The sequence below is a fragment of the Coturnix japonica genome, unplaced genomic scaffold (assembly GCF_054131305.1).
Source record: "Coturnix japonica strain WE unplaced genomic scaffold, WE-NBRP24 Scf081, whole genome shotgun sequence".
Classification (NCBI taxonomy): domain Eukaryota; kingdom Metazoa; phylum Chordata; class Aves; order Galliformes; family Phasianidae; genus Coturnix; species Coturnix japonica.
In genome coordinates this window covers 240555-265335 of record NW_028188984.1, presented here as the reverse complement: position 1 = coordinate 265335, position 24781 = coordinate 240555, and the positions used below count along the sequence as shown (strand labels likewise).

At 53.6% G+C, this 24781-nt stretch overlaps 2 protein-coding genes across 13 annotated transcripts in view; both read right to left on the bottom strand.

The window, feature by feature from the left end:
• The window catches only part of LOC146751525 (patatin-like phospholipase domain-containing protein 6), a 34482-nt gene extending 13089 nt beyond the window's left edge, over window positions 1–21393 (bottom strand). For 3 of the 7 annotated variants that reach the window (XM_085534345.1, XM_085534344.1, XM_085534346.1), the window contains exons 1-24: window positions 21145–21388; window positions 19496–19561; window positions 19358–19420; window positions 16403–16487; window positions 13656–13738; window positions 13462–13559; window positions 11860–12000; window positions 11574–11733; window positions 10667–10747; window positions 9363–9491; window positions 6866–6946; window positions 6662–6782; window positions 6507–6590; window positions 5913–6019; window positions 5177–5365; window positions 4753–4830; window positions 4424–4629; window positions 3398–3529; window positions 3201–3324; window positions 3008–3121; window positions 2299–2374; window positions 1511–1651; window positions 744–807; window positions 505–673 (exon numbers count right to left, since the gene is read on the bottom strand). In XM_085534345.1, the coding sequence (XP_085390471.1) occupies window positions 505–673; window positions 744–807; window positions 1511–1651; window positions 2299–2374; window positions 3008–3121; window positions 3201–3324; window positions 3398–3529; window positions 4424–4629; window positions 4753–4830; window positions 5177–5365; window positions 5913–6019; window positions 6507–6590; window positions 6662–6782; window positions 6866–6946; window positions 9363–9491; window positions 10667–10747; window positions 11574–11733; window positions 11860–12000; window positions 13462–13559; window positions 13656–13738; window positions 16403–16487; window positions 19358–19420; window positions 19496–19534 (2565 nt within the window). In that variant the 5' untranslated portion in view covers window positions 19535–19561; window positions 21145–21388. Of the gene's footprint in view, window positions 1–504; window positions 674–743; window positions 808–1510; window positions 1652–2298; window positions 2375–3007; window positions 3122–3200; window positions 3325–3397; window positions 3530–4423; window positions 4630–4752; window positions 4831–5176; window positions 5366–5912; window positions 6020–6506; window positions 6591–6661; window positions 6783–6865; window positions 6947–9362; window positions 9492–10666; window positions 10748–11573; window positions 11734–11859; window positions 12001–13461; window positions 13560–13655; window positions 13739–16402; window positions 16488–19357; window positions 19421–19495; window positions 19562–21144 lie in introns of all 7 variants that reach the window. The other 4 variants (XR_014941431.1, XM_085534347.1, XR_014941430.1 and 1 more) reach the window with 3 other exon arrangements.
• Window positions 21394–23039: 1646 nt separating this feature from the next.
• The window catches only part of MCOLN1 (mucolipin TRP cation channel 1), a 24849-nt gene continuing 23107 nt past the window's right edge, over window positions 23040–24781 (bottom strand). For 5 of the 6 annotated variants that reach the window (XM_085534351.1, XM_085534352.1, XM_085534354.1 and 2 more), the window contains one exon: window positions 23040–24291. In XM_085534351.1, the coding sequence (XP_085390477.1) occupies window positions 24261–24291 (31 nt within the window). In that variant the 3' untranslated portion in view covers window positions 23040–24260. The remainder of the gene's footprint in view (window positions 24292–24781) is intronic. The other variant, XR_014941432.1, reaches the window with a different exon arrangement.

The following is a 24781-nucleotide window of genomic DNA, read 5'->3' as shown; positions in this document are numbered from 1 at the left end:
TTTGGTATTGGGTTGCCACATCGTGTCCACCCCATTTGACACTGGGTTGTTCCTACTATGGTCACCACACATTTGGCATTGGGTTATTCCTGCCATGTTCACCCCATTTGGCATTGAGTTGCCATATCAAGTCCACCCCATTTGGCATTGGGTTGTTCCTGCCATGGCCACCCCATTTGGCATTGGGTTGCCACATCACATCCATCCCATTTGGCACTGGGTTGTTCCTACTATGGCCATCACACATTTGGCACTGGGTTGTTCCTACCATGTCCACCCCATTTGGCATTGGGTTGTTCCTGCCATGTCCACCCCATTTGGCATTGGGCTGTTCCTACTATGTCCACCCCATTTGGCATTGGGTTGTTCCTGCCACATCCACGCCATTTGGCATTGGGTTGTTCCTACTATGGCCACCCCATTTAGCATTGGGTTACCACATCACATCCACCCCATTTGGCCTTGAGTCGCCCCTACCGTACCCACCTCAACACCCCCCCTCACCTCTCCTAGCACTGGCTCCTGGTCCCCTAACCCAACGATGAGGATGCAGTCTGCTTGACGGATGCAACGCACGGTCCAAGGCGTCAGCGTGCAGTCGGTTTGGTAGAGCACGATGCGATGGATGTCTTCTTGTTGGGCCAACCAACCCGACAGCCGATACTCATGGATGCTGATGGGATGGAGGAGGAAGATGGCACGGCACTGGGGGCACCGGTGATGCCCCTTATGATGGGGGTTACCTGTCCAATGCTGAGGAGCCAAGTCGGGCACGAATGATGTCGCTGGTGAGGAGCAACGTGGGACCTGGGGGAGGTGGGGGTATGGGCTGAGTATGGTCGTGGTCAACCCACATATGGTGTGATCACCACCAGACCATAGATGCCATGTGGCCACCTCAACACTATGGGGCTCTAATCAACAGCCTGACACGGTGGCCATCATCACCACCAAGCCATGGTCTACAATTGATTTATGGCCATGCCATCATCACCACAAAGCCATGGTCTACAATTGATCTTTGGCCATGCCATCATCACCACAAACCCATGGTCCACCACTGCTTTATGGCCATGCCATCACCACCAAGCCATGGTCTACAATTGATTTATGGCCATGCCATCACCACCAAGCCATGGTCTACAATTGATTTATGGCCATGCCATCATCACCACCAAGCCATGGTCTACCATTGATTTATGGCCATGCCATCATCACCAAGCCATGGTCTACCACTGCTTTATGGCCATGCCATCCCAGTCAACACCAGGCCACGGTCAACGCCATCCCATGGCCACCACAGCTCCATATGTTAAGCATCACCACCTCCAAGCCATCCTCACTATTACCATGTGTTCACTACCAAGCCATTAGGATTCTGGTCACCACCACCACCAAGACCTGGTTGCCACCATGATGCCTTGTGGTTCTAAGCCACCACAAGACCACCATGTCCATTGGCATCTCATGGGGCCACCACAGTGCTGTGGTCATTGGGGCCAGCGCTCACCAATGGCATTCAGTGCATGCTTGAGCTCCAAGGTGAAGGCAGCCGTGGGCACGTCGTCACACACCGGCAGCACCGCCACTGTTGAGAGGTTACTGGTGGGGTTGGTGGGCTCCGAGCTGGAGGCCATGCCCAAACCAGAGCCTGCAAGAAGAGAAGATGCAACAGTGTGATGCCTCAGAGAAAGGGGCCCCCTCAACACCGTGTCCTTGTTGTCCATCCTCCCCTTGGGACCCCCCTCAACACCTCGTCCTTGTCCATCCTCCCTTTAGGACCCCCCTCAACACCGTGTCCTTGTTGTCCATCCCCACTTTGGGACCCCCTCAACACCTTGTCCTTGTCTATCCTCCTTTTGGGACCCCACTCAACACTTCATCCTTGTTGTCCATCCTCCCCTTGGGACCCCCCTCAACACTTTGTCCTTGTCCATCCTCCCTTTGGGACCCCCCTCAACACCTTGTCCTTGTTGTCCATCCTCCCTACGGGACCCCCCTCAACACCTTGTCCTTGTCCATCCTCCCCTTGGGACCCCCCTCAACACCGTATCCTTGTTGTCCATCCTCCCCTTGGGACCCCCCTCAACACTTTGTCCTTGTCCATCCTCCCCTTGGGACCCCCCTCAATAACTTGTCCTTGTCCATCCTCCCTTTGGGACCCCCCTCAACACCTTGTCCTTGTTGTCCATCCTCCTTTTGGGACCCCCCTCAACACCTTGTCCTTGTTGTCCATCCTCCCTTTGGGACTCCCCTCAACACTTCATCCTTGTTGTCCATCCCCCCTTTGGGACCCACCTGCAAAAGGGCCGCGGAGCTGCTGGAGGTTTCCCAAGATCTTTTGGCTCAGGAGGTGGATGAGTCGGGTGACAACCTGTGGGACAACCATGGGATGACCATCAGGACATCCTGGGCCAGAGACACGTCAGCACCACGGACCAAGACCAGAAGAGAACCCTGTGTGTGTTTTTGGGTGCAGTCATTGACTACCCTGGGGATCCTTGGGGATCTTTCTCCCCCAACCAGCCTTAATCACTGCTTTAATTCTTCAAGATGGAATAAATGAGTATCAGAGCCATTAGCTGGGATGCCAGACCCTGGGACAGGCATCACCTCCATAGCAGGTCTCCAGCTTTCATCAGGGTCAAGCCATGGATGCCACCAAACCACGGTCATTGCTGCCACCACCACGATGCAGAACCATCATAACCTCCACCCCGTGTCCACCGCTGCCATCACAGCCATATTATTACCACCTTCACACAGCAGCCCCTTCAATACCACCGCTGTGCTGCAGCCAACAGCATCACCCCAACCTCTACAACATCATTTCAAGCTTGGTGAGGCATCACGGCTTCATCAAGCATGGTTACGTGGTTCAACCTTTCTGTGTTTGGTTCAGAATGGATCCATCCCACAAACCCATCTCAATACAGTTGGATACAGTTGGGGACTCCCAATATAACCCAGTTTCCCCCCCAAAACAAGGCAAGATTTTGGCTTATACCTGAGGATACCGACGCTTGATGTTGTTCAAGGTACCTTCAGGCAGCTTGGCCAGCTCCGTATCCCGGACCGCGTGCACTGTGGTTGCACGGGGTTGCCTTGTAAGAGCTTCAACCTGGAGATGATAACACACACATAGATCAGATATAACACCACGATGTTACACCCCAGCCCTGTCCCAACAAGGTTCTCACCACACCGATCAGGTCCCCGCGGCCATATTCCCCAATAAGCTCCTTTTTACCGCTGCCCTTCTGGATGACAGAGCGGAGCCGCCCATTGAGCGCGATGTAGGTGCAGTCCGACTTGTCACCCTGCCTGGGGACATCATGGAGGACGTCAGCTCTATGGGTTGGGTCATCACTGAGCCACCAAAGTGTGGGTCACCCACCTGTAAAGAGCCCGGCCTGCTTCCACCGCCATCCAATCGATGGCAAAGTCCATTTGGCGCACAAAGGGCGACATGCGGGTGACCACGGTGTGGGCGACGCTCAGCACCACGCTGGGTTGCTCCCTCATGATCCTACAGACCAACAGCAGCTGAAGGACACGGTGGTGACCCCCTCCCCACCCAAGTAAGTGCCAACGTAGGTGTTGAGTTGTGTTCACCCTTTGTTGGTGCCAACGTAGGTGTTGAGTTGGGTCAATATAGGTGTTAAATTGTGTTCACCCTTCATTGGTGCCAACGTAGGTGTTGAGTAGAGTTCACCCTTTGTTGGTGCCAACGTAGGTGTTGAGTTGCATTCACCCTTCATTGGTGCCAATGTAGGTGTTGAGTTGCGTTCACCCTTCGTTGGTGCCCACGTAGGTGTTGAGTTCGGTCAATATAGGTGTTAAATTGTGTTCACCAACACCTTCATTGGTGCCAACGTAGGTGTTGAGTTGCGTTCACCCTTCGTTGGTGCCAATGTAGGTGTTGAGTTCGGTCAATATAGGTGTTAAATTGTGTTCACCCTTCATTGGTGCCAACGTAGGTGTTGAGTTGCGTTCACCCTTCGTTGGTACCAATGTCGGTGTTGAGTTCACCACTTGTTGGTACCAATGTAGGTGTTGAGTTGCGTTCACCCTTTATTGGTACCAACGTCGGTGTTGAGTTGCGTTCACCCTTTATTGGTACCAACGTCGGTGTTGAGTTGAGTTCACCACTTGTTGGTACCAACGTAGGTGTTGAGTTCACCCTTTGTTGGTACCAACATAGGTGTTGAGTTGAGTCAACGTAGGTGTTAAGTTACGTTCACCCCATGTTGGTGCCAACATAGGTGTTGAGTTGCGTTCACCCTTCATTGGTACCAACATAGGTGTTGAGTTGTGTTCATCCTTTGTTGGTTCCAATTTATGTGTTGAGTTACGTTCACCCCATGTTGGTGCCAACGTAGGTGCTGAGTTGCATTCACCCTTTGTTGGCATTGGGACTCACTCATAGAAGTCCGACTTGGAGATCTTGAGGAAGGTACAGTCGCGGTTGGCCTTGATGGTGAAGATGAGGGGCTCTCCAGTCAGCACGGCCAGCTGCCCCACCATCTCCCCGGGCTGCGTCAGGAAGAGGCAGACATCCTCGGCCTTGTCGATCATCCTCTGGTAGACGTGTAGGCAGCCCCATAGCACAAAATGGAGGCTCACGTCCTGCCAGAACAACACTCCATCACCAGGACTCACAGGGCAGAGGCAGGAGAAGCAGCACCCCATAGAAATATAGGGTAGGGGGGAGCAAGGCACTGAAAAATCCCCCCCAGAATCCAGACCTACTTGGTCCCCTTGACGGGCAATGACGGTCCCGGCTTTGGCTTGATGAAGTAAGACACGGTTGTTGAGCAGAGAAGGGTCCTGGGGGGAAGAAGGGGGTCACACAAAGTGATGGGGCCCATGAAAAAGCCATAGAGGTCTACCATAGGACAATGGGGCCCACAACACCCCAGGACCTCCATTGACCCCCAACCACCCCGAGGACCCATTGACCCCCAACCACCCCAAGGCCCCAGGACCTCTATTGACCCCCAACCACCCCGAGGACCCATTGACCCCCAACCACCCCAAGGCCCCAGGACCTCTATTGACCCCCAACCACCCTGAGGACCCATTGACCCCCAACCACCCCAAGGCCCCAGGACCTCCATTGACCCCCAACCACCCCAAGGCCCCATCCCTGCACCGCCTCCATTGGGGGCCTCACCTCCACCTTCATCAGCTTGACCAACTCTTGCTTGGCGGCCTCAAAGATGGCGCTGTTTTGGCGGCCTTGGTAGGGTTCAAAGGGACAATCCACCGCGGCGGAGTCATCCTCGCAGCTGTACCTATAGACACCCGACGGCTGCTCCTCCACCGTCACCGACTTGCGTTCCTTGGGTTCGTGTGAGATGGACTGAAGGGGATAAGGGACGGATCTGGTGTTTGTTTGGTGTTGGGGTGGGTATGGAGGGAGGATTAGGGTTAGGGTTAAGGTAGGGTTAGGGTTAGGGGTTTAGGGGGTTAGGATTAGGGTTAGGGTTAGGGGTTAGGGTTAGGGTTAGGAGGAGCCCTGATTAGGGTTAGGGTTAGGGTAGGGTTAGGGTTAGGGGTTTAGGGGGTTAGGTTTAGGGTTAGGATTAGGGTTAGGGTTAGAGGTTATGGTTAGGGTAGGGTTAGGGTTAGGGTTAGGGTTAGGGTTAGGGTTAGGGTTAGGGTTAGGGTTAGGGTTAGGATTAGGGGGTTTGGGGTTAGGGTTAGGGTAGGGTTAGGGGGAGCCCTGATTAGGGTTAGGGTTAGGGCTAGGGTAGGGTTAGGTTTAGAGTTAGGGGGTGACCCAATCCTACCCTAGAGAAGGCCGCCAAGGGGTTAGGTTTAGGGTTAGGATTAGGGGGTTAGGTTTAGGGTTAGGGTTAAGGTAGGGTTAGTGTTAGGGTTAGGGTTAGTGGGGGGCCCAATCCTACCCTAGAGAAGGCAGCCAAGGGGCTGGTACTGTCCTCCTGCAGTGACACTGAGATGCGGCCGCGCTCGTAGGCCATGTCAAAGTCAGAACGTGGACCCTTCTGGATGCCTGTGACCCACCAGGGAGGGGACAGGGTGGTCACCAGCAGCACGAGGTGGGCAAATGTGGGGTAGGGAGAAGCAGGGGGAGGGATGTATGAGGATGAGGATGTGGGGATGTATGACACAGAGGGGATGCAGGACCCTATAGAGGATGGACAGCCCCATTGAGGGATACGCAACCCCTTGGAGGGATCTATGATCCAACGGTGGGTGCATGGCCCAATGGGGAGATGTATGGCCCTATGGAGGGTACATGGCCCTATGGGGGGGATGTATGGCCCTATGGAGGGTGCATGGTCCCATGGGGAGATGTATGGCCCTATGGAGGGTACATGGCCCTATGGGGGGATGTATGAGCCTATGGAGGATGCATAGCCCCATAAGAGGATGTATGACCCTATGGAGGATGCAGAACCTTCACCAGTGACAGGGTACCCTGGTGGGTGATGCCCAAACCTAAGGGACCCCCCCCTTTCCTCCAAGCCCCCACCCACCCGAGATATCCACGGGCATTGAGATGCAGCGGCTCAGCAGCGGCGGCGCAGGGGGATCCAGCCCTCCAGCCTTCAATGGCTCATCTACAGGGACAGACAGTGGTGAGCCCCCTCCTGCTATAGGGTGAGAACCAGGGGGGGGTCCATAACCTTACTGAGCTCTGTTGGTCTCTCCCTGCCTTCCTCAGCAGCGCCAAGACCCCGTTTGCCATGGCGGACAGGGCTGGTGCGGGTGGCGTGGCTGGGCTGGGGGAAGAGCCGCAGCGGCTGCATCTCCTGCATAGGGACAAGGAGAGATTGGAGCTTTTGCCCCTTATGATGGAGGGTTCCTATTTCTCTCCCTCTTCCCTTCAACTTACGTGGCTGAAAAGCTCATTGGTCAGCCCCAGGTAATTGTGTAGAGCCAGGAAGGTGACACGCTGCAAGCGCACCATGATGATCTGCAGGGATTGAAGGGGGTGTCATTGTCACCCTTGATGGACCCCGTTGGGTTTGAAAGGGTTTGGGATGGCCATGGTTGGGATTGGAAGGGTTTGGAGATGGCCATGGTCGGGTTTGGGTTTGGGGATGGCCATGGTTGGGTTTAGAGAAGGCCATGGTTGGGATTGGAAGGGTTTGGGGATGGCCGTGGTTGGGTTTGGGTTTGGGATGGCCATGGTTGGGTTTGGAGGGTTTTGGAGATGGCCATGGTTGGGATTGGAAGGGTTGGGGATGGCCATGGTGGGGTTTGCGTTTGTGTTTGGGATGGCCATGGTTGGGTTTGAAAGGGTTTGGAGATGGCCATGGTTATGTTTGGGTTTGGGATGGCCATGGTTGGGTTTGGAAGAGTTTGGGGATGGCCATGGTTGGGTTTGGGTTTGGGATGGCCATGGTTGGGTTTGGAAGGGTTTGGGTATGGGTACAGCTATTGTTGGGTTTAGAAGGGTTTAGAGATGACCATGGCTGGGTTTGGGTTAGGGGATGGCCACGGTTGGGTTTCGGTTTAGGGATGGCCATGGTTGGGTTTGGAAGGGTTTGGGGATGGCCATGGTTGGGTTTGGAGAGCTTTGGGGATGGCCATGGTTGGGTTTGAAAGGGTTTGGGGATGGCCATGGTTGGGTTTGCGTTTAGGGATGGCCATGGTTGGGTTTGGAAGGGTTTGGGGATGGCCGTGGTTGGGTTTGGAGAGCTCTGGGGATGGCCATGGTTGGGTTTGGGTTTGGGGATGGCCATGGTTGGGTTTGGGGATGCCCATGGTTGGGTTTGGAGAGCTTTGGGGATGCCCATGGTTGGGTTTGAAAGGGTTTGGGGATGGCCGTGGTTGGGTTTGGGTTTGGGATGGCCATGGTTGGGCTTGGAAGGGTTTGGGGATGGGTACAGCTATGGTTGGGTTTAGAAAGGTTTAGAGATGGCCATGGTTGGGTTTGGGTTTGGGATGGGCATGGTTGGGTTTGGAAGGGTTTGGGGATGGCCATGGTTGGGTTTGGGTTTGGGATGGCCATGGTTGGGTTTGGAAGGGTTTGGGTATGGGTACAGCTATTGTTGGGTTTAGAAGGGTTTAGAGATGACCATGGCTGGGTTTGGGTTAGGGGATGGCCACGGTTGGGTTTCGGTTTAGGGATGGCCATGGTTGGGTTTGGAAGGGTTTGGGGATGGCCATGGTTGGGTTTGGAAGGGTTTGGGGATGGCTGTGGTTGGGTTTGGGTTTGAGGATGGCTATGGTTGGGTTTGGGTCAGGGGATGGCCATGGTTGGGTTTGGGATGACCATTGTTGGGTTTGAAAGGGTTTGGGGATGGCTGTGGTTGGGTTTGGAAGAGTTTAGAGATGGTCATGGTTGGGTTTGGAAGGGTTTGGGGATGGCCGTGGTTGGGTTTGGGTTAGGGAATGGCCATTGTTGGGTTTGGATTAGGGAATGGCCATGGCTGGGTTTGGAAAGGTTTGGAGATGGCCATCATTGGATTTGGAAGGGTTTGGGGATGGTCGTGGTTGGGTTTGGAGAGCTTTGGGGATGGCCATGGCTGGGTTTGAAAGCATTTGGGGATGGCCGTGTTGGGTTTGGGGATGGCCGTGGTTGGGTTTGGAAGGGTTTGGGGATGGCCGTGGTTGGGTTTGGGTTTGGGATGGCCATGGCTGGGCTTGGAAGGGTTTGGGGATGGGTACAGCTATGGTTGGGTTTAGAAAGGTTTAGAGATGGCCATGGTTGGGTTTGGGTTTGGGATGGCCATGGTTGGGTTTGAAAGGGTTTGGGGATGGCCATGGTTGGGTTTGGGATGGCCATGGTTGTGTTTAGAGAAGGCCATGGTTGGGATTGGAAGGGTTTGGGGATGGCTGTGGTTGGGTTTGGGTTTGGGATGGCCATGGTTGGGTTTGAAAGGGTTTGGGGATGGCCGTGGTTGGGTTTGGAAGGGTTTGGGGATGGTCATGGTTGGGTTTGGAAGGGCTTGGGGAGGGCCGTGGTTGGGTTTGGAGAGCTTTGGGGATGGCCGTGGTTGGGTTTGGGTCAGGGGATGGCCATGGTTGGGTTTGGAAGGGTTTGGGGATGGCCATGGTTGGGTTTGGAGGGACTTGGGGATGGCCAAGGTTGGGTCTGAAAGGGTTTGGGGATGGCCGTGGTTGGGTTTGGAAGGGTTTGGGGATGGCCGTGGTTGGGTTTGGGTCAGGGGATGGCCATGGTTGGGTTTGGAAGGGTTTGGGGATGGCCATGGTTGGGTTTGGGTTTGGGGATGGCCATGGTTGGGTTTGGAGGGACTTGGGGATGGCCAAGGTTGGGTCTGAAAGGGTTTGGGGATGGCCATGGTTGGAATTGGAAGGGCTCAATTGTTGGAATTGTTGGAATTGGAAGGGCCCAATGACGCCCCCAATAGGGTCGGGCTCACCTGCACCACCCGCACGAGGCTCTCGGGGTATTTCTCAAACACAGCTGAAAAGGCTTCAACTGGTAAACGAAGGACGGTTGAATCCTCTGCTGCTCGTGCACACACCGTCCGGTACGGCCGCTGGTGACCCTAATGGACATCAATATGTCATTGCTGTCCTTGTAATAGTGATTTATGGCTGGGACTGGGGACAAAGGATCAGGGTGGTGAGGTTTGGGAATTGTCGTGGGTGGGTTGTGGGGTGGCTGTGGATGGTTTTGGTTTAAGGGATGGCCATGGTTGCGTTTTGGGAGGGGCCTGGAGGTGGTTGGGGTTGCATTCGGAGATAGTCATGGTTGGAATTGGAAAGGTATGGGGATGGCCAAGGTTGGGTTTGGGGATGGCCATGGTTGGGTTTCAAGGGCTTTGGGGATGTGCATGGTTGGGTTTGGGGATGGCCATGGTTGGGTTTGGAAGGGTATGGGGATGGCCGTGGTTCGGTTTGAGTTAGGGGATGGCCATGGTTGGGTTAGGGGATGGCCATGGTTGAGTTTCAAGGGCTTTGGGTATGGCCATAGTTGGGTTTGTGTTAGGGGATGGCCATGGTTGGGTTTGGGTTAGGGGATGGCCATGGTTGGGTTTGTGTTCGGAGATGGCCATGGTTGGGTTTGGAGAGCTTTGGGGATGGCCATGGTTGGGTTTGGTTTTGGGGATGGCCGTGGTTCGGTTTGAGTTAGGGGATGGCCATGGTTGGGTTTGGGGATGGCCATGGTTGGGTTTGGGTTTGGGGATGGCTGTGGTTCGGTTTGAGTTAGGGGATGGCCATGGTTGGGTTTAGGGATGGCCATGGTTGGGTTTGAGGATGGCCATGGTTGGGTTTAGGTATGGCCATGGTTGGGTTTGGGGATGGCCATGGTTGGGTTTGGGGATGGCCATGGTTGGGTTTGGGGATGGCCATGGTTGGGTTAGGGGATGGCCATGGTTGGGTTAGGGGATGGCCATGGTTGGGTTAGGGGATGGCCATGGTTGGGTTTGGGGATGGCCATGGTTGGGTTTGAGGATGGCCATGGTTGGGTTTGAGGATGGCCATGGTTGGGTTAGGGGATGGCCATGGTTGGGTTTGGGGATGGCCATGGTTGGGTTTGAGGATGGCCATGGTTGGGTTTGAGGATGGCCATGGTTGGGTTTGGACAGCCTTGGTGATGGCCATGGTCAGGTTTAGGATTCCTGTGGACAGCCACCATTAGTTTTAGTTGTTCTTGGGGACCACCACAATCACTGGGGACAGTTTTGGGCCGGTCAGGGAAGAGCTGTGGCTGCGGTACCGTGATGACATCGAGGATGCTGAGCAGGCTGTGCACGCTGTCCCCAGGGAAAACCTCCTTCATCACTGTCTCCTTTCCATCCTGCACAGCACAAACCCCTCCATCCTTCACTGCCCCATCTACATGGTGCCCCCATCCCATCCCCATCTCCATCCTCATCCCCATCCCCATCCTGATCCCATTCCCGTCCCCAACCTGATCCCATCCCTGTCCCCATCCCAATCCCATCCCGTCCCTGTCCCCATCCTGATCCCATCCCCATCCTGATCCCATCCCCATCCTGATCCCATCCCTGTCCCCATCCTGATCCCATCCATGTCCCCATCCTGATCCGATCCCCATCCTGATCCCACCCCTTTCCCCATCCTGATCCCATCCCCATCCCCATCCCCATCCTGATTCCATCCCCATCCTGATCCCATCCATGTCCCCATCCTGATTCCATCCCCATCCTGATCCCATCCATGTCCCCATCCTGATCCCATCCCATCCCCATCCTGATCCCATCCTAATCCCATCCCCATCCTGATCCCATCCATGTCCCCATCCTGATCTCATCCATGTCCCCATCCTGATCCCATCCCTTTCCCCATCCTGATCCCATCCATGTCCCCATCCTGATCCCATCCCCATCCTGATCCCATCCCCATCCTGATCCCATCCCTGTCCCCATCCTGATCCCATCCCCATCCTGATCCCATCCCTGTCCCCATCCTGATCCCATCCCTTTCCCCATCCTGATCCCATCCCATCCCCATCCTGATCCCATCCATGTCCCCATCCTGATTCCATCCTGATCCCATCCCCATCCTGATCCCATCCCTGTCCCCATCCTGATCCCATCCCATCCCCATCCTGATCCCATCCCCATCCCCATCCCATCCCCATCCCGTCCCCGTCCCCTCACCGGCTCGGTGAGCAGCAGCTCCAGTTTCCCATCCTGTAACACGTAGATGCTGGTATCGGGCTGACCGGGTCGGAACACATAATCCCCCTGTTGACACTGCTGGAAAACCATGTGCTTGCACAGCTCCAGGAACAGCGGCTTCTCAAAGTGCCCTAAAACCCTACAGGGGATGGGGACAGCAAGGACACGATGCTGATGGGCACCATAATGGCACCCTATGGCAATAGTGATACAGAGCTTTGAGGATGGGGATATTGGGGATAGAAAGTGAATGTTTGGGGCTCACCGGACGTTTTTAAGCATATAAAGGACCTCGGATGGGAGGTGGGAATTGGCCACGTCGAACTCAGTCAGGTCGGCTTCCAGCACTGAAGGTGGCGGCTCCTTTAACTGCAACGTGGGCAGCTCCTTCTGGATACGGAGGAACCTGGGGGGACATCGGGGGGACAATAAGGGGATATGGGGGGGACATCGGGGTGACATTGGGGGGACAATAAGGGGATATGGGGGGGATATTGGGGGACAATAAGGAGATATGGGGGTGACATTGGGGTGACATTGGGGGGACAATAAGGGGATATGGGGGGGACATCGGGGGGACAATAAGGGGATATGGGGGGGATATTAGAGTGACACTGGGGGGACAATAAGGGGATATGGGGGGGACATTGGGGTGACATTGGCGGGACAATAAGGGGATATGGGGGGGGATATTGGGGGGACAATAAGGGGATATGGGGGGAACATTGGGGTGACATTGGGGGACAATAAGGGGATATGGGGGGGACATTGGGGGGACATTGGGGGACAATAAGGGGATATGGGGGGGACATTGGGGGGACATTGGGGTGATATTGGGGTGACATTGGGGTGACATTGAGGGGACATTGAGGTGACATTGGGGTGGCATTGGGGGACAATAAGGGGATATGGGGGGGACATTGGGGTGACATTGGGGTGACAATAAGGGGATATGGGGGGGACATTGGGGGGACAATAAGGGGATATGGGGGGGACATTGGGGTGACATTGGGGGGACAATAAGGGGATATGGGGGGGACATTGGGGGGACAGTAAGGGGATATGGGGGGAACATTGGGGGGACATTGGGGGGACAATAAGGGGATATGGGGGGGACATTGGGGTGACATTGGGGTGACACTGGGGGGACATTGGGGGGACATTGGGGGGACATTGGGGTGACATTGAGGGGACATTGAGGGGACATTGGGGTGACATTGGGGTGATATTGGGGTGATATTGGGGTAACATTGGGGTGATATTGGGGTAATATTGGGGTAATATTGGGGTGACATTGGGGTAATATTGGGGTAATATTGGGATGATATTGGGGTGACATTGGGGTGATATTGGGGTGACACTGGGGTAGCATTGGAGTGACATTGGGGTGATATTGGGGTGACATTGGGGTGATATTGGGGTGACATGGGGTGACATTGGGGTGATATTGGGGTGACACTGGGGTAGCATTGGAGTGACATTGGGGTGATATTGGGGTGACATTGGGGTGATATTGGGGTGACATGGGGTGACATTGGGGTGACATTGGTGACATTGGGGTAATATTGGGGTAATATTGGGGTAATATTGGGGTAATATTGGGGTGACATTGGGGTAATATTGGGGTAATATTGGGGTGACATTGGGGTGACATTGTGTGACATTGGGGTGACATTGGGGTGACATTGGGGTAATATTGGGGTGACATTGGGGTGATATTGGGGTAATATTGGGGTGATATTGGGGTGATATTGGGGTAATATTGGGGTGATATTGGGGTGACATTGGGGTGACACTGGGGTGACATTGGGGTGATATTGGGGTGACATTGGGGTAATATTGGTGTGATATTGGGGTGACACTTCACTTCTTGGCGATGTTGAGCATCTTCAGCTTCTTCTTCATCCGTGGTCGGGAGGTGCTGGAGATGGTGTTGTCCACCAGGGACGAGGTGGATTGGGAGACCTGATAGGGGACAATGAGACCCCATGTTAATCTATGGGGACATTAAAGAGTGTCCCCCCCCCCCCAATAATAGGGACGAGACCCCCCCAGCATCACCTTCCTCATGATCTTGCGCCCATAGAACAGCATCTTGTCCCTCTTTCGGAAGCGATATTTGGGGGTCTCCTGGGCAGGAACCTCTGCAAGGTGGGGAGGAAATAATGATGTCAACCCCATATTGACACCCTATATGTCACCTCTATGTGATGTGCACTTGGCCACCCTATATGCCCTATATCCTCCATAGGGGGAAACTGAGGCTCAGGTCCCCTATATGTCCAATATCTTCCCATAGGGGGAAACTGAGGCTCAGGTTCCTCAACCTTCCCCCCCTATATGCCCTATATCTCCCTATATGCCCTATATCTCCCCATATGCCCTATATCTCCCTATATGCCCTATATCTCCCTATATGCCCTATATGTCCCCATATGCCCCATATCTCCCCATATGCCCTATATCTCCCCATATGCCCTATATCTATCTCCCCATATGCCCTATATCTATCTCCCTATATGCCCTATATCCTCCATAGGGGGAAACTGAGGCACAGGTCCCCTATATGTCCAATATCTTCCCATAGGGGGAAACTGAGGCTCAGGTTGATATCACTGTGTCCTTCTATCTCAACCTTCTCCCTATACACCCTATATCTCCCTATATGCCCTATATCCTCCATAGGGGGAAACTGAGGCTCAGGTCCCCTATAGGTCCAATATCTTCCCATAGGGGGAAACTGAGGTGCAGGTTTCTTAACCTTCCTCCCCTTATATGCCCTATATCTCCCTATATGCCCTATATCTCCCTATACACCCTATATCTCCCTATATACTCCATAGAGTAAAACTGAGGCTCAGGTCTCCTATATGTCCAATATCTTCCCATAGGGGGAAACTGAGGCGCAGGTTCCTCAACCTTCCCCCCCTATATGCCCTATATCTCCTCATATACCCTATATCTCCATATATGCCCTATATCTCCATATATGCCCTATATCCTCCATAGGGGGAAACTGAGGCACAAGTTGATATCACAGTGTCCCTCTAAGTCAACCTTCCCCCCATATACCCTATATCTCCCTACATGCCCTATATCTCCCTATATACCCCATATCTCCCTATATTCCCTATATCTCCCTATATGCCCTATATCCTCCATAGGGGGAAACTGAGGCACAAGTTGATATCACAGTATCCCTCTATGTCAACCTTCCCCTCCCTATAGGCCCTATATCTCCCTATACACCCTATATCTCCCTATATGTCCTATACACTCCATAGGGGAAAACTGAGGCTCAGGTCCCCTATATGTCCTATATCCTCCCATAGGGGGAAACTGAGGCGCAGGTTCCTCAACCTTCCCCCCCTATATGCCCTATATCTCCTCATATACCCTGTATCTCCCTATATGCCCTATATCTATCTCCCTATATGCCCTATATCCTCCATAGGGGGAAACTGAGGCTCAGGTCCCCTATATGTCCAATACCTTCCCATAGGGGGAAACTGAGGCACAGGTTGATATCACAGCATCCCTCTATGTCAACCTTCTCCCTATAGGCCCTATATCTCCCTATAGGCCCTATATCTCCCTATACACCCTATATCTCCCTATATGTCCTATACACTACATAGGGGAAAACTGAGGCTCAGGTCTCCTATATGTCCAATATCTTCCCATAGGGGGAAACTGAGGTGCAGGTTCCTCAACCTTCCCCCCATATATGCCCTATATCTCCCTATATACCCTATATCTCCCTATATGCCCTATATCTCCCTATATGCCCTATATCTCCCCATATGCCCTATATCTCCCCATATGCCCTATATCTATCTCCCTATATGTCCTATATCTATCTCCCTATATGCCCTATATCCTCCATAGAGGGAAGATGAGGCTCAGGTCCCCTATATGTCCAATACCTTCCCATAGGGGGAAACTGAGGCTCAGGTTGATATCACTGTGTCCTTCTATCTCAACCTTCTCCCTATATGCCCTATATCTCCCTATATGCCCTATATTCTCCATAGGGGTAACTGAGGCACAGGTTGATATCACAGCATCCCTCTATGTCAACCTTCCCCCCCCTATATGCCCTATTTCTCCCTATATACCCTATATCTCCCTATATACCCTATATCTCCCTATATACCCTATATCTCCCTATATCCTCCATAGGGGGGAAACTGAGGCACAAGTTGATATCACAGTATCCCCCTATGTCAACCTTCCACCCCCTATATATCCTATATCTCCCCATATACCCCATATCTCCCTATATCCCCTATATCCTCTATAGGGGGAAACTGAGGCACAGGTTGGTATCACAGCATCCCTCTATGTCAACCTTCCCCCCTATATGCCCTATATCTCCCCATATACCCTATATCTCCTCATATACCCTATATCTCCCTATATGCCCTATATCTCCATATACGCCCTATATCTCCCTATATCTCCATATATGCCCTATATCTCCCTATATGCTCTATATCTCCCTATATGCCCTATATCTCTCTATATGCCCTATATCCTCCATAGGGGGAAACAGAGGCACAAGTTGATATCACAGCATCCCTCTATGTCAACCTTCCACCCCTATATCCCCTATATCTCCCCATATACCCCATATCTCCCTATATCCCCTATATCTCCCCATATACCCTATATCTCCCCATATACCCTATATCTCCCCATATACCCCATATCTCCCTATATCCCCTATATCCTCCATATGGGGATGCTGAGGCTCAGTCTGACACCCCATTGCCCCCTATATCCCCCCCCATATTGGTGCCACTCACTCTTCATGCGCAGCCGTCGCAGCAGCAGCACGACGCCAACGGCCACCAGGACCATGAAGCTGAGGCTGAGCATCACCCACAGCACCTATAGGGGAACGGCATCAATGGGGGGCCATATACGGCCCTATATGGCCCTATACGGCCCTATATGGCCCTTCATCACAATGGAGGGACATGGGCCCTATATGGCCCTTCAACCCATTGGAGGGACATGGGCCCTATATGGCCCTGCCATAGGGGAGGGACATTGGCCCTATATGGCCCTTCATCCCAATGGAGGGACATTGGCCCTATATGGCCCTTCAACCCAATGGAGGAACATTGGCCCTATATGGCACTGCCATATTGGAGGGACATTGGTCCTATATGGCCCTGCCATATTGGAGGGACATTGGCCCTATATGGCACTGCCATAGGGGAGGGACATGGGCCCTATATGGCCCTTCATCCCAATGGAAGGACATTGGGCCCTATATGGCCCTTCATCCCAATGGAGGGACATGGGCCCTATATGGCACTGCCATATTGGAGGGACATTGGCCCTATATGGCACTGCCATATTGGAGGGACATTGGCCCTATATGGCACTGCCATATTGGAGGGACATTGGCCCTATATGGCACTGCCATATTAGGGGGACATTGGCCCTATATGGCACTGCCATATTAGGGGGACATTGGCCCCCTTTAGGTTATGGGGACACATTAAGAGCCCCACAATAGGGTTTAGCAGCAGCACAGCACCCCCCAAAGCTGTAGTTATAGGGTTGGGGTTGGAGTTATAGGGTTGGGTTTGGGGTTAGATTTAGGGTCAAGCTTTAAGCTTAGAGTTATAGGGTTGGGGTTGCAGTTATAGGGTTGGGGTTGGAGTTATAGGGTTGGGGTTGGAGTTATAGGGTTGGGATTGGAGTGATAGGGTTGGGATTGGGGTAAGACTTAGGGTTAGGGTTTAAGCTTAGACTTACAGGGTTGGGGTTAGATTTAGGGTTACGGTTTAAGCTTAGGGTTGGGGTTGGAGTTATAGGGTTGGGGTTGGGGTTAGATTTAGGATTAGGTTATAAGCTTAGAGTTATAGGGTTGGGGTTGGGGTTATAGGGTTGGGATTGGAGTTATAAGGTTGGGGTTGGGGTTATAGGGTTGGGGTTGGAGTTATAGGGTTGGGGTTGGGGTTATAGGGTTGGGGTTGGAGTTATAGGGTTGGGGTTGGGGTTATAGGGTTGGGGTTGGGGTTATAGGGTTGGGATTGGAGCTATAGGGTTGGGGTTATAGGGTTGGGGTTGGAGCTATAGGGTTGGGGTTGGGGTTATAGGGTTGGGGTTGGAGTTATAGGGTTGGGATTGGAGCTATAGGGTTGGGGTTGGAGTTATAGGGTTGGGGTTGGAGTTATAAGGTTGGGGTTGGAGTTATAGGGTTGGGGTTGGGGTTAGATTTAGGGTTAGGGTTTAAGCTTAGAGTTATAGGGTTGGGGTTGGGGTTATAGGGTTGGGGTTGGAGTTATAGGGTTGGGGTTGGAGTTATAAGGTTGGGGTTGGAGTTATAGGGTTGGGGTTGGGGTTAGATTTAGGGTTAGGGTTTAAGCTTAGAGTTATAGGGTTGGGGTTGGGGTTATAGGGTTGGGGTTGGGGTTATAGGGTTGGGGTTGGAGTTATAGGGTTGGGGTTGGAGTTATAGGGTTGGGATTGGAGTTATAGGGTTGGGGTTGGGGTTATAGGGTTGGGGTTGGAGTTATAGGGTTGGGGTTGGAGTTATAGGGTTGGGGTTGGAGTTATAGGGTTGGGGTTGGAGTTATAGGGTTGGGGTTATAGGGTTGGGATTGGAGTTATAGGGTTGGGGTTGGGGTTATAGGGTTGGGGTTGGGGTTATAGGGTTGGGGTTGGAGTTATAGGGTTGGGGTTGGAGTTATAGGGTTGGGGTTGGAGTGATAGGGTTGGGGTTGGAGTTATAGGGTTGGGGTTGGAGTTATAGGGTTGGGGTTGGAGTTATAGGGTTGGGGTTGGAGTGATAGGGTTGGGGTTGGAGTTATAGGGTTGGGGTTGGAGTTATAGGGTTGGGGTTGGGGTTATAGGGTTGGGGTTGGAGTTATAGGGTTGGGATTGGAGTTATAGGGTTGGGATTGGGGTTATAGGGTTGGGGTTGGAGTTATAGGGTTGGGGTTGCAGTTATAGGGTTGGGGTTGGAGCTATAGGGTTGGGGTTGGAGCTATAGGGTTGGGGTTGGAGTTATAGGGTTGGGGTTGGAGTGATAGGGTTGGGATTGGGGTAAGATTTAGGGTTAGGGTTTAAGCTTAGACTTATAGGGTTGGGGTTGGAGTTATAGGGTTGGGGTTGGAGTTATAGGGTTGGGGTTGGAGTTATAGGGTTGGGGTTGGAGTTATAGGGTTGGGATTGGAGCTATAGGGTTGGGGTTGGAGTTATAGGGTTGGGGTTGGAGTTATAGGGTTGGGGTTGGAGTTATAGGGTTGGGATTGGAGCTATAGGGTTGGGGTTGGAGTTATAGGGTTGGGGTTGGAGTTATAGGGTTAGGATTGGAGTTATAGGGTTGGGGTTGGAGTTATAGGGTTGGGGTTGGGGTTAGATTTAGGGTTAGGCTTTAAGCTTAGAGTTATAGGGTTGGGGTTGGAGTGATAGGGTTGGGGTTGGAGTTATAGGGTTGGGGTTGGAGTTATAGGGTTGGGATTGGGGTAAGATTTAGGGTTAGGGTTTAAGCTTAGACTTATAGGGTTGGGGTTAGATTTAGGGTTACGGTTTAAGCTTAGGGTTGGGGTTGGAGTTATAGGGTTGGGGTTGGGGTTAGATTTAGGGTTAGGGTTTAAGCTTAGACTTATAGGGTTGGGGTTGGAGTTATAGGGTTGGGGTTGGGGTTATAGGGTTGGGGTTGGAGTTATAGGGTTGGGGTTGGGGTTATAGGGTTGGGGTTATAGGGCCAACTCTGTGCCCTTAAAGGGGCACTCACTCACCGCGCTGGTCGTCAGCTGCTCCTCAGCAAAGAGCTGAGATAAGGTCGTTATCAGGGATGCATCCTATGGGGACAATAGGGTCAGCAATAGGGTTGGGGATGTGGGGTGATGGATGTCACCCTGTGGGGTGTCCCCTACCTCCGTGTCCTGCTGTGGCTCCGACCCGCTCTGCCCCATATCGTCTGTGGGGCTGCTCCCATCAACCTGGGGAATTAAAGGGGGAAAAGGAGAATCTATGGGGGGATGTGGGGCAGAGAAGGGACATAGAAGGGAATAGGGACAGTGGTCGCCCCCATATCCACATAAACCCCCCTATACCTACATATACCCCCCCCACCCATATATAACTCATCATAGCCACGTATCAACCCCCATATCCACATATACCCCCCCATATCCTTATATACCCCCCCATATCCATATATACCTCCCCTATATCCATATATACCCCCCCTATATTCATATATACCCCCCCATATCCAAATATACCCCCCATATCCATATATACCCCCTATATCCACATATACCCCCCCATATCCATATATACCTCCCCATAACCACATATACCCCCCCATATCCTTATATCCCCCCCATATCCATATATACCCCCCCATATATCCCCTCATATCCTTATATACCCCCCCATATCCATATATACCCCCTATATCCATATATACCCCCCCATACCAACATATACCCCACCTATATCCATATATAACCCCCCATATCCATATATATCTTCCCATAACCACATGTACCCCCCCCATATCCTTATATCCCCCCCCATATCCATATATACACCCCCTATATATCCCCCCATATCCTTATATACCCCCCATATATCCATATATACCCCCCCATATCCACATATATACCAAATATCCACATATACCCCCCCATGCCCACATATACCCCCCCATACCCACATATACCCCCTATATCCACATACACCCCCCATATCCACTATACCCCCCTATATCCTTATATCCCCCCCATATCCATACATACCCCCCCCATATCCACACATGCCCCCCCACACCCATATATACCCCCCATATCCATAAGTATCCCCCCCATATCCATGTATATCCCCCCCATACCCACACATACCACCCCCATATCCATATATATACCCCCCCATATTCACATATACCCCCCCATATCCTTATATACACCCCCTATATCCATATATACCCCCCCATATCCTTATATCCCCCCCTATATCCATATATACCCTCTCATACCCACATATACCCCCCCATATCCATATATATACCCCCCATATCCACATATATACCCCCCATATACATATATGCCCCCCTATATCCACATATACCCCCCATATCCTTATATACCCCCCATATACATATATATCCTCCTATATCCATATATCCCCCCATATCCATATATACCCCCCCATATCCATATATACCCCCCTATATCCATATATACCCCCCCATATCTATATATACCCCCCTATATCCATATATCCCCCCCCATATCCATATATCCCCCCCCATATCCATGTATACCCCCCTATATCCTTATATCCCCCCATATCCATATATACACCCCTATATCCATATATACCCCCCCCCTTATCTAACACGACCCCCCTCCATTCCCTTTCCCCCCCACCCACCCTCATATCCCCATTGCAGACGTCTGTAACCCCATAACCCTCCCCTATCCCCCCCCCCAGACCCCCCATAGGGGTATTAACCCCCCTATAGGGGCACTACCCCCCCATCCCCCCCTATAGGGTTATTAACCCCCCCCCATCTTACAGCCCCTCTCCTTGACGCGCTTCACCCCCGCGATGTCATGGTCCCTTTAAGAACCACCTCCCTCTCGTCTCACGGTGATGACGTCGGCGGAAGTGGGTGCGGTGGAGGCGGAGTCGCCGCCATCTTTGGAAGGTCAATGGTGGGGGGGAGGGTGCTAAACTCAGCAGTGGGATGCGGGTTGTGATGTCATCACGGCGCGCCGCAATGGATGTTCCCATGCCCGGCGCCATGATGGGAGTGGCAATGGAGGGCGGCGCTGGGCCCATAAGGTTGGGGGGGGTGTTATTAATATGGGGGGGGGGGTTATTAATATGAGGGGGGGGGATTTGGGGGGGGGATTTGGGGGGGGGCGGGGGCCCCAGCTGAACCAACATGGCCGCCCCCGAGGGCGCCATGTCCCCAGTGACCCCTACCCCAAAGGTCACCCCCCCCCCGCCCCCCCCATGGCTTATTATGTGCCCCCCCCGGTGACAGCAGCCCCCCCCCCCAGGCCACAACAAACCCCAACCTTATAGGCCCCCCCAATCGACAACAACCCCCCCCCCAAAAGGCTTATGACCCCCCCCAGGCAATAACGACCCCCCCACCCCGGCTTATGGGACCCCCCCCCAGGCAACAAGTATCCCCCCCCCCGAGGTTTATTATGGGCCCCCCCAAGGCAACAACAAACCCCAACCCCCCCCCCCCCCCCCAGCTTTCTTATGGCCCCCCCCCCAATCGACAACCCCCCCCCCCCCAAAAGGCTTATGACCCCCCCCAGGCAATAACGACCCTCCCCCCCAAGGCTTATGGGCCCCCCCAAGGCAACAACAAACCCCAACACCCCCCACCCCCCCCAGCCTTCTTATGCCCCCACCCAATCGACAAGCCCCCCCCAAAAGGCTTATGACCCCCCCCCAGGCAATAACGACCCCCTCCCCCCCGGCTTATGGTCCCCCCCACAAAAGGCTTATGGACCCCCCCCCAAGGTGACAGCAACCCCAACCCCAACCCCCCCCCCCCCCAAAAACATATGGCCCCCCCAAGGCGACAACAACCCCCCCCCCAAGACTTATGGGCCCCCCAAGGCAACAGGACCCCCCCCCAAACCTTATGCCCCCCCCCAAGGCAACAGGACCCCCCCCCCAAACCTTATGCCCCCCCCCAAGGCAACGAGACCCCCCCCAAACCTTATGCCCCTCCCAAGGCAACGAGACCCCCCCCAAGGCAACGAGACCCCCCCCCAAAACTTATGCCCCCCCAAGACAACAAGACCCCCCCCCCAAACCTTATGGCCCCCCCCCAAGGCAACAAGACCCCCCCCCCAAACCTTATGCCCCCCACCAAGGCAACAAGACCCCCCCCAAACCTTATGCCCCCCACCAAGGCAACAAGACCCCCCCAAAACCTTATGCCCCCCCCCAAGGCAACAAGACCCACCCCAAACCTTATGTCCCCCCCAAGGCAACAAGACCCCCCCCCCAAACCTTACGCCCCCCCCAAGGCAACGAGACCCCCCCCAAACCTTATGCCCCTCCCCAGGGCAACAAGACCCCCCCCAACCTTATGGCCCCCCCAAGGCAACGAGACCCCCCCAAAACCTTATGCCCCCCCCAAGGCAACAAGACCCCCCCCCTTAATCTTATGCCCCCCTCCAAGACAACAAGACCCCCCCCCCCCCAAAACCTTATGCCCCCCCCCCAATCTTATGCCCCCCCCCAAGGCAACAAGATCCCCCACCCAACCTTATGCCCCCCCCCAAACCTTATGCCCCCCCCAAGGCAACGAGACCCCCCCCAAACCTTATGCCCCCCCCCCAAGGCAACAAGACCCCATCCCCGCCCCCCCCAAACCTTATGCCCCCCCCCCCCAAAGCCACTGGGGTGGACCCCCATAGAGCACAATGGCAGCACATCCCCCCTCAGCTGCTTTTATTGCCCCACTCAATCCTGCCTTTGAGAACCCCCCCCGACCCCCCCCCAAATCAAATCCCAGCCTCAATTTGGGCTGATTTCAGCCATTTTCAGTACAAAGCAGCGCCTGGAACAAACAGCTGCTGCTGTGTCCCCCCCCCATAAGATAAAGCAGCTCATTGTCCTATGACAAAGAACCTGAATGGGGTTGTAGGGTCTGAACCAGCCCCTAATGGGGTTGTAGGGTCTGAACAGCCCCTAATGGGGTTGTAGGGTCTGAACCAGCCCCTAATGTGGTTGTAGGGTCTGAACAGCCCCTAATGGGGTTGTACGGTCTGAACAGCCCCTAATGTGGTTGTAGGGTCTGAACAGCCCCTAATGGGGTTGTAGGGTCTGAACAGCCCCTAATGGGGTTGTAGGGTCTGAACAGCCCCTAATGGGGTTGTAGGGCCTGAACCAGCCCCTAATGGGGTTGTAGGGTCTGAACAGCCCCTAATGGGGTTGTAGGGTCTGAACAGCCCCTAATGGGCTTGTAGGGTCTGAACAGCCCCTAATGGGGTTGTAGGGCCTGAACCAGCCCCTAATGGGGTTGTAGGGTCTGAACAGCCCCTAATGGGGTTGTAGGGTCTGAACCAGCTCCTAATGGGGTTGTAGGGTCTGAACCAGCTCCTAATGGGGTTGTAGGGCCTGAACAGCCCCTAATGGGGTTGTAGGGCCTGAACAGCTCCTAATGGGGTTGTAGGGTCTCAATAGCCCCTAATGGGGTTGTAGGGTCTCAATAGCCCCTAATGGGGTTGTAGGGTCTCAATAGCTCCTATTGTGGTTGTAGGGTCTCAATAGCCCCTATTGTGGTTGTAGGGTCTCAATAGCCCCTAATGGGGTTGTAGGGTCTCAATAGCCCCTAATGGGGTTGTAGGGCCCCCCATAAAACCCCCATTAAAATCCAGCTGAGGGGCTGCAGGGTGAATCCCCAATGCAATAAAATGGGGCTGAGCCCACCCCATAACCCCCTGTAGTTCAGTATAGAGGCCCAGCATCCATCCAGGGCATAGAAACCCCATAGGACAAAGGGGGGGGGGTCCATCACAAGCAGCCATATATGGCCCCCCCCATATAAAGGGGGGGTGGGGGGGTGTCCATGTCTTCCTGCTCCTTACCAGTCATTAAAAGCAGAGATAAAATAAATAATAAGGTTTGGATCCTGGGATGGGATCATCCTTCAGTTCACCAGCATTGAGGGTCCTGTAATGCAGCCCTATAAGGTAATAGGGGGGATTGGGGTGGGTTATAGGGGGGATTGGGGTGGTAATAGGGGGGATTGGGGTGGGTTATAGGGGGGTATTGGGGTGGTAATAGGGGGTATTGGGGTGGGTTATAGGGGGTATTGGGGTGGTAATAGGGGGAATTGGGGTGGTAATAGGGGGAATTGGGGTGGTAATAGGGGGGATTGGGGTGGTAATAGGGGGAATTGGGGTGGTAATAGGGGATATTGGGGTGGTAATAGGGGGGTATTGGGGTGGTAATAGGGGATATTGGGGTGGTAATAGGGGGAATTGGGGTGGTAATAGGGGGGTATTGGGGTGGTAATAGGGGATAATGGGGTGGTAATAGGGGGAATTGGGGTGGGTAATAGGGGGGTATTGGGGTGGTAATAGGGGGAATTGGGGTGGGAATAGGGGATATTGGGGTGGGTTATAGGGGGAATTGGGGTGGGTTATAGGGGGGTATTGGGGTGGTAATAGGGG